Source organism: Bufo bufo, chromosome 3 (genome assembly GCF_905171765.1).
Source record: "Bufo bufo chromosome 3, aBufBuf1.1, whole genome shotgun sequence".
Classification (NCBI taxonomy): domain Eukaryota; kingdom Metazoa; phylum Chordata; class Amphibia; order Anura; family Bufonidae; genus Bufo; species Bufo bufo.
Window position 1 is genome coordinate 705,090,882 of NC_053391.1, and position 14,667 is coordinate 705,105,548.

At 52.3% G+C, this 14,667-nt stretch overlaps 1 protein-coding gene across 1 annotated transcript in view; it reads left to right on the plus strand.

Annotated features, from left to right (window-relative positions):
• The window catches only part of TRIM3 (tripartite motif containing 3), a 42,685-nt gene that overhangs the window by 18,314 nt on the left and 9,704 nt on the right, over window positions 1-14,667 (plus strand). Inside the window, 6 exon segments of the mRNA XM_040426700.1 lie at window positions 5,338-5,480; window positions 6,816-7,050; window positions 7,935-8,086; window positions 8,227-8,407; window positions 8,703-9,044; window positions 9,046-9,427. Of these exon segments, the coding sequence (XP_040282634.1) occupies window positions 5,368-5,480; window positions 6,816-7,050; window positions 7,935-8,086; window positions 8,227-8,407; window positions 8,703-9,044; window positions 9,046-9,427 (1,405 nt within the window). The 5' untranslated portion in view covers window positions 5,338-5,367.

Genomic DNA, 14,667 nt, shown 5'->3' on the forward strand with positions numbered 1-14,667 from the left:
TTTATAGTAATCTTGTGTATCATCTCCTACTAGAAGGTGTATTGCAGGCTGTAGGCAGAAGTGTTGGTGGCGCTCCTGTCCTGCACTGCGCAGCCTGTCATCTGATTCCGACGTCAGTGGGTGGAGCCTGCATGGAGGAGCCGGCGAGCCTGCATGGAGGAGCCGGCGGAGCCTGCATGGAGGAGCCGGGGTAGCCGCTGCGGGCAGCAATTGGTATAGAATCATGCTGGGGCGGGCGGCCCGGACGCAGATTTTGAAGCGGTCAGCGCACATGACCTCTTCTATGACATCACAAAATACTGCTGTAATTAGGAAACAGCGATATCACCATATCGCCGTTTTTTACTACCTACCGCGGTATATCATGATACCGGTATATCGCCCAACCCTAGTTCACACTGCTCTTCAGCCCCTGAGAGAACACAGGCTCAAGGCTAAATCTGAAAAAGGTCTCATTTCCAACCGATGTATCAAGATGGACCCCACGAAGCTGTCCGCTGGACTGGACTGGGCCTGGTCTTCAGGTCAGTAGTTCCTGGGTTTTTTCCATCTACTACAGACAGTTTATTGCTCACTTCTCCTCCCTGACTGCTCCAGTCTTGGCTCTTACCCAGAAGACCGGGAAATGCTAAGAATTGGACTCCGGAGGCCGAGCCAGCTTTCCTGTACCTGAAGGGGACAATGGGAACATGTACATCCTTGGCATCTTCTCGAAGACCTTCTCCTCTGATGAGCAGAATTACTCCTTCTGGGACTGGGGATTGCTTGCTATCAGATTGGCCCTCGAGGAGTGTGATTCCCTCCGAGTTTCCTCGCACTCCAAAGACATACTGATAGTTAAGTAGATGGTGAGCCCCATTGGGGACAGCCCGATGCTAACGTCTGTAAAGGGCTGCAGACTATGTCAGCGCCATAATAGGTGAGTAAGGTAAGTCCCCTGGAGGGTGCCATTCACCCAGTCCCCATTTACACCCATCACAAGAAACTGGCTTCAGCCTGCTCAACACTCAACCCTCGTCAACTCGGTGGGTTTTGTTTTTTTGCCAACTTTAATTTTATTCTGCATTTCCATCCCTCAAATAAGAATACAAAGGTGTGCATCGTGCTAATATGGACCCTGCCGGTATCATCTATTACTCCTGTCCAAGTAAGAGACGTTTCCCCTGGCAAGACATTTGTCCCTCTGGCCAAAAAGAAGCAACTTCTGACCTGGGCACATCGCTCTAAGGTGGTCGGCCACCAAGGTACTCGTAAGACACAATCAGTTCCTGCTCAGCCACCGGGGTCACTTTGCTGTCCTGGGCAGAGTTCTCATGCAGTTATCCTGCCAGTGAGTCCTCCTGTAAGACTTTTTTCGTGGTCTAAGACCGTTAATTAAGAATCCCTCTTCCAACACCTGTTTCTTCTGGCGTTTTTGTGGCTAAATCTTCTTGTCAGTAACTTTTTTCAGATCTCTTGTAAGCCTCCTCGAAGAGAACTGCAGAACATATGCACAGGGTTCCGTCTCAATTTTTGCCCAGGGACAAGGTCTGGCTTTCTTCAAAAAATATTTCTCCTTCAAGTTGGAACCTTGTTTCATTGAACCTGGTTTGCCTCTCTGCCTCCTTACGTCTTCCTAACGCCTTCCATGTGTCTCCTCCTCCAGCTAGTAATAATCTTTCCCTGTCTTCTCGGCGGTCGGCACTGAAGACATGTTTGAAGTTAGGAACATTGGGGGCATGGAGATGAGAGGTGAAACCTTCTTGATAGACTGGAAAAGTTTGTGGTCCTGAAGAGAATGTTAATGCTCCTGTTTGTTGAATCCTGTTTGTTTGTTTGTTGTTGAATTCTTGAAAGTCTCCGGACCAAAGATGAGTATTTACTGTTACGTTGGCAGCCCTTGCCCGCTGCTGCCCCACTACTTTGGGTTGGCACGGGCGCTGCTTCACTCACCCTGTGTGTGTCGCAGTTCCAGTGTTTCACCAGCGGGTCCTAATGCCTATGTCCCTTTTGGGGAAAAATGTATTCTGATGTTTGTCCCTGAACTTCCTTAGTCTGCAGACGCAAGGTTCTGTGTTCAGCTGCTTCTCGTGTGTTAATCAGCTCTGCTATATATGCAGGTCTGGTTTATCTCATTCTCTGCCCTGAGCAATAGGTTGATCTAGCTTGATAGGCCCTGCTTAAGGTCTGCTGTTCGGTTCTATGCCTCTGTACTAACTTCTGCCTGTTTCCTGATTCTGACCCTCCACTGCCTGACATAATTCCTGCCTGATTCCTGTATTGACTCATTGCTGCCTGTCCTGACCTCCAACCTGTTTCTCGGATAAGCACATAATGTGCCTGCCCTGCTCCCTACCTCCTCTGCCTCCCTGCACAGTGACCTCCCGTAGATGTCACAGAATGTGCCCACTACACTCTCCTGTAGAAGTCAATGAATGATGGAGACAGCTCCCTACCTCCTCCCCCTCCCTGCACAGTGACCTCCCGTAGATATCACAGACCGTGCCCACTGCACTCTCCTGTAGAAGTCAATGAATGATGGAGACAGCTCCCTACCTCCTCTGCCTCCCTGCACAGTGACCTCCCGTAGATGTCACAGAATGTGCCCACTACACTCTCCTGTAGAAGTCAATGAATGATGGAGACAGCTCCCTACCTCATCCCCCTTCCTGCACAGTGACCTCCCATAGATATCACAGAACGTGCCCACTGCACTCTCCTGTAGAAGTCAATGAATGATGGAGACTGCTCCCTACCTCCTCTGCCTCCCTGCACAGTGACCTCCCGTAGATATCACAGAACGTGCCCACTGCACTCTCCTGTAGAAGTCAATGAATGATGGAGACAGCTCCCTACCTCCTCTGCCTCCCTGCACAGTGACCTCCCGTAGATATCACAGACGTGCCCACTGCACTCTCCTGTAGAAGTCAATGAATGATGGAGACAGCTCCCTACCTCCTCTGCCTCCCTGCACAGTGACCTCCCGTAGATATCACAGAACGTGCCCACTGCACTCTCCTGTAGAAGTCAATGAATGATGGAGACAGCTCCCTACCTCCTCCATCTCCCTGCACAGTGACCTCCTGTAGATATCACAGAACGTGCCCACTGCACTCTCCTGTAGAAGTCAATGACTGATGGAGACAGCTCCCTACCACCTCCCCCTCCCTGCACAGTGACCTCCCATAGATGTCACAGAACGTGCCCACTGCACTCTCCTGTAGAAGTCAATGACTGATGGAAACAGCTCCCTACCACCTCCCCCTCCCTGCACAATGACCTCCTGTAGATATCACAGAACGTGTCCACTGCACTCTCCTGTAGAACTCAATGAATGATGGAGACTGCTCCCTACCTCCTCTGCCTCCCTGCACAGTGACCTCCCGTAGATATCACAGAACGTGCCCACTGCACTCTCCTGTAGAAGTCAATGAATGATGGAGACAGCTCCCTACCTCCTCCCCCTCCCTGCACAGTGACCTCCTGTAGATATCACAGAACGTGTCCACTGCACTCTCCTGTAGAAGTCAATGAATGATGGAGACATCTCCCTACCTCCTCCCCCTCCCTGCACAGTGACCTCCGGTAGATATCACACAACGTGCCCACTACACTCTCCTGTAGAAGTCAATGAATGATGGAGACAGCTCCCTACCTCCTCCATCTCCCTGCACAGTGACCTCCTGTAGATATCACAGAACGTGCCCACTACACTCTCCTGTAGAAGTCAATGAATGATGGAGACAGCTCCCTACCTCCTCCCCCTCCCTGCACAGTGACCTCCGGTAGATATCACAGAACGTGCCCACTACACTCTCCTGTAGAAGTCAATGAATGATGGAGACTGCTCCCTACCACCTCCCCCTCCCTGCACAGTGACCTCCCATAGATATCACAGAACGTGCCCACTGCACTCTCCTGTAGAAGTCAATGAATGATGGAGACAGCTCCCTACCACCTCCCCCTCCCTGCACAGTAACCTCCTGTAGATATCACAGAACGTGCCCACTACACTCTCCTGTAGAAGTCAATGAATGATGGAGACAGCTCCCTACCTCCTCCCCCTCCCTGCACAGTGACCTCCCGTAGATGTCACAGAACGTGTCCACTGCACTCTCCTGTAGAAGTCAATGAATGATGGAGACAGCTCCCTACCACCTTCGCCTCCCTTAACAGTAACCTCCTGTAGATATCACAGAACGTGCCCACTACACTCTCCTGTAGAAGTCAATGAATGATGGAGACAGCTCCCTACCTCCTCCCCCTCCTGCACAGTGACCTCCCGTAGATGTCACAGAACGTGCCCACTACACTCTCCTGTAGAAGTCAATGAATGATGGAGACAGCTCCCTACCTCCTCCCCCTCCCTGCACAGTGACCTCCGGTAGATATCACAGAACGTGCCCACTGCACTCTCCTGTAGAAGTCAAAGACTGATGGAGACAGCTCCCTACCACCTTCGCCTCCCTGAACAGTGACCTCCCGTAGATGTCACAGAACGTGCCCACTGCACTCTCCTGTAGAAGTCGATGAATGATGGAGACAGCTCCCTACCACCTCCCCCTCCCTGCACAGTAACCTTGGCACATGTCAGAAAGCATGCTCACAACACTCTCCCATTGCGCTCACAAAGTGATGTACACAGATCGCCTCCTCCCCCTCCCTGCACAGTGACCTCATGTACAGGTCACCGAGTATGTTCACTACACAGTCACATATCCAAAATAGAGGTAATGTATCCGTCAAATATCTGTGTGAACCTGGGCTGAAGGGGCACACACACCCTGTCTCTTGGGCCGTCTGTGTGCCATAGACTACAAGTCTATACCACCTGTGGGCTGGGGTAGGTATTGGCTGCAAGTTACACCATTTTTCCATTAAGTGGCCCACCTCCACTTTTTTTTAAAGTGCTGTTTTGCACAACATAAAAGTGAGGCACAGCTTTGATGAACTCCTGAGTTCTCTCCGGACACTAGCTTCCAATGGTCTGCGAGGCTGCTGTTAATAAGTGGGAAGATGGCCGCCCCCGTAATCATCAACAGAAGTAGAAATGTGTCAGGATCTGGTTCTACAGAAGATTCCACCTCCTGGAGTTACCTCTGGTGGGTCTTCACTTGGATTGTCCACCCTCTTCCCTTGCGGTGCCTGGCCTCTCTGCCCCACCTTGCCCCCTTGTATGTCACATCATCCCCCGTAGTTACCTCTGGTGGGTATTCTTTCAGACTGTTCCCCCCCTTCTGTTGCCATGTCTAGCCTCTTCTGCCCCATCTTGCCCCCATGTATATCACCCCTTCCCCCCCTCTGTAGATTCTTCTGTCTCAGCTTCTCCTCCTTCTCATCCGTCTTTCCTTCCGGCAGGTTTTCTCACAAAGCCTTCACCGTTCTATCATGGCGAGCCCCGTGGTGCGTCAGATTGACAAGCAGTTCCTCATCTGCAGCATCTGTCTGGAGCGCTACCATGTCCCGAAGGTCCTGCCATGTCTGCACACCTTCTGTGAGAAGTAAGTGTCCACTGTGGCAGCGAGTGTAGTCAGGAGACGGCACCACCCAGGGAAGATTATGATGATGTCATCCCGTGTGGTCAATATCTGCCAGTGTGAATGTTCAGTCTGGGATCATACATGGTGAGGAGAAGACTGACCACACTCCTGGGATTATCATATCACACTGACCACACCCGGATCCTGGGATTATCATATCACACTGACCACACCCGGATACTGGGATTATCATATCACACTGACCACACTCCTGGGATTATCATATCACACTGACCACACTCCTGGGATTATCATATCACACTGACCACACCCGGATCCTGGGATTATCATATCACACTGACCACACCCGGATCCTGGGATTATCATATCACACTGACCACACTCCTGGGATTATCATATCACACTGACCACACCCGGATCCTGGGATTATCATATCACACTGACCACACCCGGATCCTGGGATTATCATATCACACTGACCACACCCGGATCCTGGGATTATCATATCACACTGACCACACCCGGATCCTGGGATTATCATATCACACTGACCACACCCGGATCCTGGGATTATCATATCACACTGACCACACCCGGATCCTGGGATTATCATATCACACTGACCACAACCCGGATCCTGGGATTATCATATCACACTGACCACACCCGGATCCTGGGATTATCATATCACACTGACCACACCCGGATCCTGGGATTATCATATCACACTGACCACACCCGGATCCTGGGATTATCATATCACACTGACCACACCCGGATCCTGGGATTATCATATCACACTGACCACACCCGGATCCTGGGATTATCATATCACACTGACCACACCCGGATCCTGGGATTATCATATCACACTGACCACACCCGGATCCTGGGATTATCCTATCACACTGACCACACCCGGATCCTGGGATTATCATATCACACTGACCACACCCGGATCCTGGGATTATCATATCGCACTGACCACACCCGGATGCTGGGATTATCATATCGCACTGACCACACCCGGATCCTGGTATTATCATATCACACTGACCACACCCGGATCCTGGGATTATCATATCACACTGACCACACCCGGATACTGGGATTATCATATCACACTGACCACACCCGGATCCTGGGATTATATCACAGCGTCATACTGACCACACCCGGATCCTGGGATTATCATATCACACTGACCACACCCGGATCCTGGGATTATATCACAGCGTCACACTGAGCCTTCTCCAGGTGTGAACGGCAGCCACAATTCTGCTCATGATGCAGGTAGAATCCACTAATCCCTTTAATCTCCTTGTCTGCTTTCAGGTGTCTGCAGAGCTACATTCCGCCACAGAGCCTGACCCTGTCCTGCCCGGTGTGCCGACAGACCTCCATCCTCCCAGAACGAGGGGTCTCTGCTCTACAGAATAACTTCTTCATCACCAACCTTATGGAAGTTCTGCAGAGGAGCCCGGAGAGTGGGCGACAGGAGCAAAGTGTCCTCCCATGTGATGGCCACACGTCTGCAACCTCTCTGTCCTGCCCCAATCACCAGGGCAAGGTGAGCGGTCACCCCCTAATCCTGCCCTAATCTCCAGGGCAAGATATGCAATGTCACACCCTAATCCTGCCCCAATCACCGGGGCTAGGTGAGCAGTCACCCCCTAATCCTGCCCCAATCACCAGGGCAAGGTGAGCAGTCACCCCCTAATACTGCCCCAATCACCAGGGCAAGGTGAGCGGTCACGCCCTAATCCTGCCCCAATCACCGGGGCTAGGTGAGCGGTCACCCCCTAATCCTGCCCCAATCACCGGGGCTAGGTGAGCGGTCACCCCCTAAACCTGCCCCAATCACCAGGGCAAGGTGAGCGGTCACCCCCTAATCCTGCCCCAATTACCAGGACAAGGTGAGCGGTCACCCCATAATCCTGCCCCAATTGCCAGGGCAAGGTGAGCGGTCACCCCCTAATCCTGCCCCAATCGCCAGGGCAAGGTGAGCGGTCACCCCCTAATCCTGCCCCAATTACCAGGGCAAGGTGAGCGGTCACCCCCTAATCCTGCCCCAATCACCAGGGCAAGGTGAGCGGTCACCCCCTAATCCTGATCCAGTCACCAGGACAGGGTGAGCGGTCACCCCCTAATCCTGCCCCAATTGCCAGGGCACGGTGAGCGGTCACCCCCTAATCCTGCCCCAATCACCAGGGCAAGGTGAGCGGTCACCCCCTAATCCTGATCCAGTCACCAGGACAGGGGGAGCGGTCACCCCCTAATCCTGCCCCAATCTCCAGGACAGGGTGAGCGCTCACCCCCTAATCCTGCCCAGTCACCAAGTTTAAGGGGGTGACTGCTCACCTTGGTCTATCACTTGCCCTAGTCACTAAAGTAAGGTGACTAGCAGGTTCCCCCTATATTTTTTCTCCCCATAACCTTCTCCTTACCCTGTAGACGATGGAATATTATTGCGGACCATGTGAGACGGCCATGTGTGTGGAGTGCACAGAGGGGGAACACCGGGAACATTGCACCGTCCCACTGAAAGATGTCCTGGATCAGCACAAAGCGTCACTGCGCAGCCAGCTAGACAGCATACGGAGCAGGTACCACTCACTACTACTCTCATCATGGCCACTGGGAAATGTAGAAAAAGTCTTGTTGGCCACCACAGGGGGCGGGCCCGGGCAGGGTGCAGTTCCCACCAACGGGTTTCTAACAGGATGTCTGCCTTTTGTTACCCAAGAATCCCCCAGTTGACTTCGGCCATTGACCTGGTGAGTGAAATCAGTCGTCAGCTCAGCGAAAGGAAGAACGCCGCCGTGAATGAGATCTGCTCCACATTTGAGGAGCTGGAACGGGCTCTACAGCAAAGGAAGAACTCGCTTCTTCAGGATCTGGAGAGCATCTCTGGTAGCAAGCAGAAGGTGGGTGTCTGGGGTGCGGCATATGAGCAGGAAGCTGCAGGCGAGACATTGAGACGTAAGTTGTGTTGGGTACACCATGCAGTGTAGTAGTGCATGCACAGTCAGCATCTGCAACGCTCAGGCAGCAGCAGAGCATCCTCAGTTATTCCACTACTCAAAACAGCGGCGCAGGCATGAGATTGACAAGTCCTGGAGAAATATCTGCCCCGGGAATCCATGCGGGAGGCAGAGGCAGAGGCAGCGCCAGCCCCTCGCTGAATGGATTTGCTCATGGCTGCTGTGTTGTCTTTTTCAGGTTCTGCAGACTCAGCTCTCGTCCCTCAGACAAGGTCTGGATAACATGGAGAGCAGTGTGCGTTTCACCGAGCAGGCTCTTGGTCATGGCTCAGAGACAGAAGTCCTCCTGGTGAGAAAGCAGATGAGCGAGCAGCTGAACGAGTTGGCCTCCCGAGATTTCCCCCTCCATCCACAGCAGAACCCGCAGTTAGAATTCCGAGTGGAGACAGATGGGCTACGCCGATCTCTTCAAAACCTGGGAGCGCTTCTAACCACTAGTGCGGTGGCCTATGCCTCAGTGGCTACAGGAGAGGGTCTGCGCCAGATGCTGGTGGGACACCAAACCTCTGTCACCGTTACAAACAAAAGACAAGGATGGAGAATTGGTCCGAAGTGGTAATGCCATCTTACAGGCCCAACTGACGGGTCCAGATGGAGGGGCCCACGATGGAGAGGTGACAGACAATAAGAACGGCACTTATGAGGTGCTCTACACTCCTCGCCATGAAGGGGAGCACCAGCTCTCTCTGCGGCTCTATGGCCAACCTCTTCGTGGAAGCCCCTATCGGGTGAAAGCAGTAAAGCCAGGAGATGTGCCAGCCTCACCGGAAGACGTGAAACGAAGAGTGAAGTCTCCCAGTGGTGGACATATACGACAGAAGGCAGTGAGGAGGCCGTCCAGTATGTACAGCACCAACAAGAAGAAGGAGAACCCTATAGAGGATGAGATGATCCTCCGAGTAGGTAGGGGCTATTGTGTACACTGGAGGATGATGAGAGTGACACGTTATAGATGGTGTGAGGAGTTGGTAGTGCGTCTTACATGGAGTTTGTGTGTTCTCTCCCCATGTTGTCGAGGATTTCTCCGCTTTCCTCCCACACTCCAATATCCTGATCTCTTAAAGTGTAACTACCAAAACTGAATTCCTAACACATGTGATGCTGAAGGGAAGATATTCATGAAGCTTTATTTTTCAGTTAATCTTACCTTTCTGCTGTCTGTATTCAGTCCTGAGCCTCCCTATGTCTCTGGGCCTCTATTTCAGCATCTTCCTAAGATGGCCTCTGCTGCACTTCCTGTGGTGATGTCTGTCATGTCCTGGAGGCCATCCTGTATTTCCCTCACTTCCCATAACTCCTTACTCTCCTCACATGAACTAGCAGGAACAATCAGAATGCAGATAACCTCCCCCACTACCCCAGAGCGGTGTGTATCCTCACATAAAGCTAACTAGAGATAGTCAAGACAAATCGGAATGCAGATAACCTCCCCACTACCCCAGAGCGGTGTGTATCCTCTCACATACAGCTAACTAGAGATAGTCAAGACCAATCGGAATGCAGATAACTTCCCCCACTACCCTAGAGCAGTGTGTATCCTCTCACATACTGCTAACCACAGACAGACCAGACCAATCAGAATGCAGATAACCTCCTCCACTACCCCAGAGCAGTGTGTATCCTCTCACATACAGATAACTAGAGATAGTCAAGACCAATCAGAATGCAGATAACCTCCCCCACTACCCCAGAGCGGTGTGTATCCTCTCACATACAGCTAACCACAGACAGTCAAGACCAATCAGAACATGGATAACCTCCTCCACTACCCTAGAGCGGTGTGTATCCTCTCACATACTGCTAACCACAGACAGACCAGACCAATCAGAATGCAGATAACCTCCTCCACTACCCCAGAGCAGTGTGTATCCTCTCACATACAGCTAACAAAGACAGTCAAGACAAATCGGAATGCAGATAACCTCCCCACTACCCCAGAGCAGTGTGTATCCTCTCACATACAGCTAACTAGAGATAGTCAAAGACCAATCAGAATGCAGATAACCTCCCCCACTACCCCAGAGCGGTGTGTATCCTCTCACATACAGCTAACCACAGACAGTCAAGACCAATCAGAACATGGATACCTCCTCCACTACCCTAGAGCGGTGTGTATCCTCTCACATACTGCTAACCACAGACAGACCAGACCAATCAGAATGCAGATAACCTCCTCCACTACCCCAGAGGCGGTGTGTATCCTCTCACATACAGCTATCTAGAGATAGTCAAGACCAATCAGAATGCAGATAACCTCCCCCACTACCCTAGAGCAGTGTGTATCCTCTCGCATACAGCTAACCACAGACAGTCAAGACCAATCAGAACATAGATAACCTCCTCCACTACCCCAGAGCGGTGAGTATCCTCTCACATACTGCTAACCACAGACAGACCAGACCAATCAGAATGCAGATAACCTCCACTACCCCAGAGCAGTGTGTATCCTCTCACATAAAGCCTAACCAGAGACAGACTAGACCGATCAGAATGCAGATGACCTCCCCCCACTACCCCAAAGCTTTGTGTATCCTGTCACATACAGCTAACTAGAGACAGACAAGACAAATCAGAATACAGATAACCTCCTCCACTACCCCCAGAGTGGTGTGTATCCTCTCACATACAGCTAGGGTGGCCAGACGTCCAGTTTTAGGCCGGAAAGTTATGTTTTCTTGCTCCCTGTCCTCTGCAGTGCCTGGACGGACACAAGGATGTCCACCCTTGCAGTAGCTCACGCTCAGAGAGCAGCACTGCACTGTCTGAGCGTGAGCTGCAACAACTGACTGAGAGTTCTCTCACCCACAGTCAGTCGCTAGAGCCGCAGACATGGCTCCCTGTGGGGGAGAGAAGCGCCGCGGGCTGCCCCCAGCTCACCTTCCAGTCTGAAAGTTCTACCCTCTCCTCCCTGAGTTTTTCCGGCCGTCGGTGGGTCGTGGCTTCACGCAAAGCGGGCGTGGCTTCATTGGTTTTGGGTCATGGCCGGAGAGGTCCGTCTTTATAGGGTGAAGCCAGTGGCCACCTTACATGCAGCTAACCAGAGACAGACAAGACCAATCAGAATGCAGATAACCTTCCCACTACCCCAGAGCAGTGTGTATCCTCTCACATACAGCTAACCACAGACAGAAATGACCAATTAGAATGCAGATAACCTCCCCACTACCCCCAGAGCGGTGTGTATCATCTCACATACAGCTAACCAGTGACAGACAAGACCAATCAGAATGCAGATAACCTCCCCCACTACACCAGAGCGGTGTGTTTATCCTCTCACATAACGCTAACCAGAGACAGACAAGACCAATCAGAATGCTGATAACCTCCCCCACTACCCCGGAATGGTGTGTGTCCTCTCACATAAAGCTAAACAGGGACAGACTAGACCAATCATTTATGCAGATAACCTCCCCCACTACCCCAGAGCGGTGTGTATCATCTCACATACAGCTAACCAGAGACAAGACCAATCAGAATGCAGATAACCTCCCCCACTACCCCGGAATGGTGTGTATCATCTCACATACAGCTAACCAGTGACAGACAAGACCAATCAGAATGCAGATAACCTCCCCCACTACACCAGAGCGGTGTTTATCCTCTCACATAACTCTAACCAGAGACAGACAAGACCAATCAGAATGCAGATAACCTCCCCCACTACCCCGGAATGGTGTGTGTCCTCTCACATAAGCTAACCAGGGACAGACGAGACCAATCATTTAATGCAGATAACCTCCCCCACTACCCCAGAGCGGTGTGTATCATCTCACATACAGCTAACCAGAGACAAGACCAATCAGAATGCAGATAACCTCCCCCACTACCCCAGAGCGGTGTGTATCCTCTCACATACAGCTAACCATAAACAGAGAAGACTAATCAGAATGCAGATAACCTCCCCACTCCCCCCGGAGCGGTGTGTATCCTCTCACATACAGCTAACCAGATACAGACAATACCAATCAGAATGCAGATAACCTCCCCCGCTACCCCAGAACGGTGTGTTTCCTCTCACATACCACAAACAGACAAGACCAATTAGAATGCAGATAACCTCCCCCACTATCCCCTTGCGGTGTGTATCCTCTCACATACAGCTAACCAGAGACAGACAAGACCAATCAGAATGCAGATAACCTCCCCCACTACCCCAGAGCGGTATATCCTCTCACATACTGTAAGCATTTCTTTTAGCCTCCTAATAGTCACATTGAAAGTTTTTTTTTAGGAACCGTTTTGGGGTATATATTGTGTATTAAATAACATTTATTATTTATATATTTTTAAGGGGAAAGATAAAAAAAACTGCAGTTTTTACATTATTTTGCTAAATTTATTGACGGCGTTCACTGTGTGGTAAAATAACGTAATTTTATTATGTGGTCACTACACTGATAATAATGTCACATTTCTATATATTGTTTTACTCTCTTTCCTACTGTCAGCTCTGCAGCTGCTCCCTCATTCTCCTCCACACTGACAGGGAGGAGGGAAGGGGGGTGCTACTTTAGCTGCTCATTACTTCTGGTTTGGTATCAGCTAGAAGCTTGCAGACAAAACCAGAATGACAGCAATATGTTCAGTATAGGGGAAGATATCACTGATAGAAATTGGGATGCAGTGAATGAAGCTGAAAGTGAAATTAAAAGCAGGTTTTACCCGTGATTATTCCCAACTCGATTTCTAACAGTGATTTCTCCTCTTTGGACTTTAGCTGTCATGCTGTTCAAACAAGACCAGTTGCATGTTTCGAGCTGCTACAATTCAGGAGAAAGCAGCATCTAAATCAGCCCTCCTCCCTCCACTTTCTGCCAGAGCTCAGGGCTGTGCACCTCCTCCCAGGGCTCTCCCCTCAGGGCTGTGCTCCTCCTCCCAGGGCTCTCCCTGTACTCAGTGCTGTGCTCCTCCTCCCAGGGCTCTCCCCTCAGGGCTGTGCTCCTCCTCCCAGGGCTCTCCCCTCAGGGCTGTGCTCCTCCTCACAGCGCTCTCCCCGGCACTCAGGGCTGTGCTCCTCCTCCCAGCGCTCTCCCCTCAGGGCTGTGCTCCTCCTCACAGCGCTCTCCCCGGCACTCAGGGCTGTGCTCCTCCTCCCAGCGCTCTCCCCGACACTCAGGGCTGTGCTCCTCCTCCCAGGGCTCTCCCTGCACTCAGTGCTGTGCTCCTCCTCCCAGGGCTCTCCCCTCAGGGCTGTGCACCTCCTCCCAGGGCTCTCCCCTCAGGGCTGTGCACCTCCTCCCAGGGCTCTCCCCTCAGGGCTGTGCTCCTCCTCCCAGGGCTCTCCCCTCAGGGCTGTGCTCCTCCTCCCAGGGCTCTCCCCTCAGGGCTGTGCACCTCCTCCCAGGGCTCTCCCCTCAGGGCTGTGCACCTCCTCCCAGGGCTCTCCCCGACACTCAGGGCTGTGCTCCTTCTCCCAGGGCTCTCCCTGCACTCTGGGCTGTGCTCCTCCTCCCAGGTCTCTCCCTGCACTCTGGGCTGTGCTCCTCCTCCCAGCGCTCTCCCTGCACTCAGGGCTGTGCTCCTCCTCCCAGGGCTCTCCCTGCACTCTGGGCTGTGCTCCTCCTCCCAGGGCTCTCCCTGCACTCAGGGCTGTGCTCCTCCTCCCAGGGCTCTCCCCGACACTCAGGGCTGTGCTCCTTCTCCCAGGGCTCTCCCTGCACTCAGGGCTGTGCTCCTCCTCCCAGGGCTCTCCCCGACACCTCACGGCTGTGCTCCTCCTCCCTGCGCTCTCCCCAGCACTCAGGGCTGTGCTCCTCCTCCCTGCGCTCTCCCCGACACTCAGGGCTGTGCTCCTCCTCCCAGCGCTCTCCCTGTGCTCCTCCTCCCAGGGCTCTCCCCGACACTCTGGGCTGTGCTCCTCCTCCCTGCGCTCTCCCTGCACTCTGGGCTGTGCTCTTCCTCCCTGCGCTCTCCCCGGCACTCAGGGATGTGCTCCTCCTCCCAGCGCTCTCCCTGCACTCAGGGCTGTGCTCCTCCTCCCAGCGAAATTAAAAGCAGGTTTTACCCGTGATTATTCCCAACTCGATTTCTAACAGTGATTTCTCCTCTTTGGACTTTAGCTGTCATGCTGTTCAAACAAGACCAGTTGCATGTTTCGAGCTGCTACAATTCAGGAGAAAGCAGCATCTAAATCAGCCCTCCTC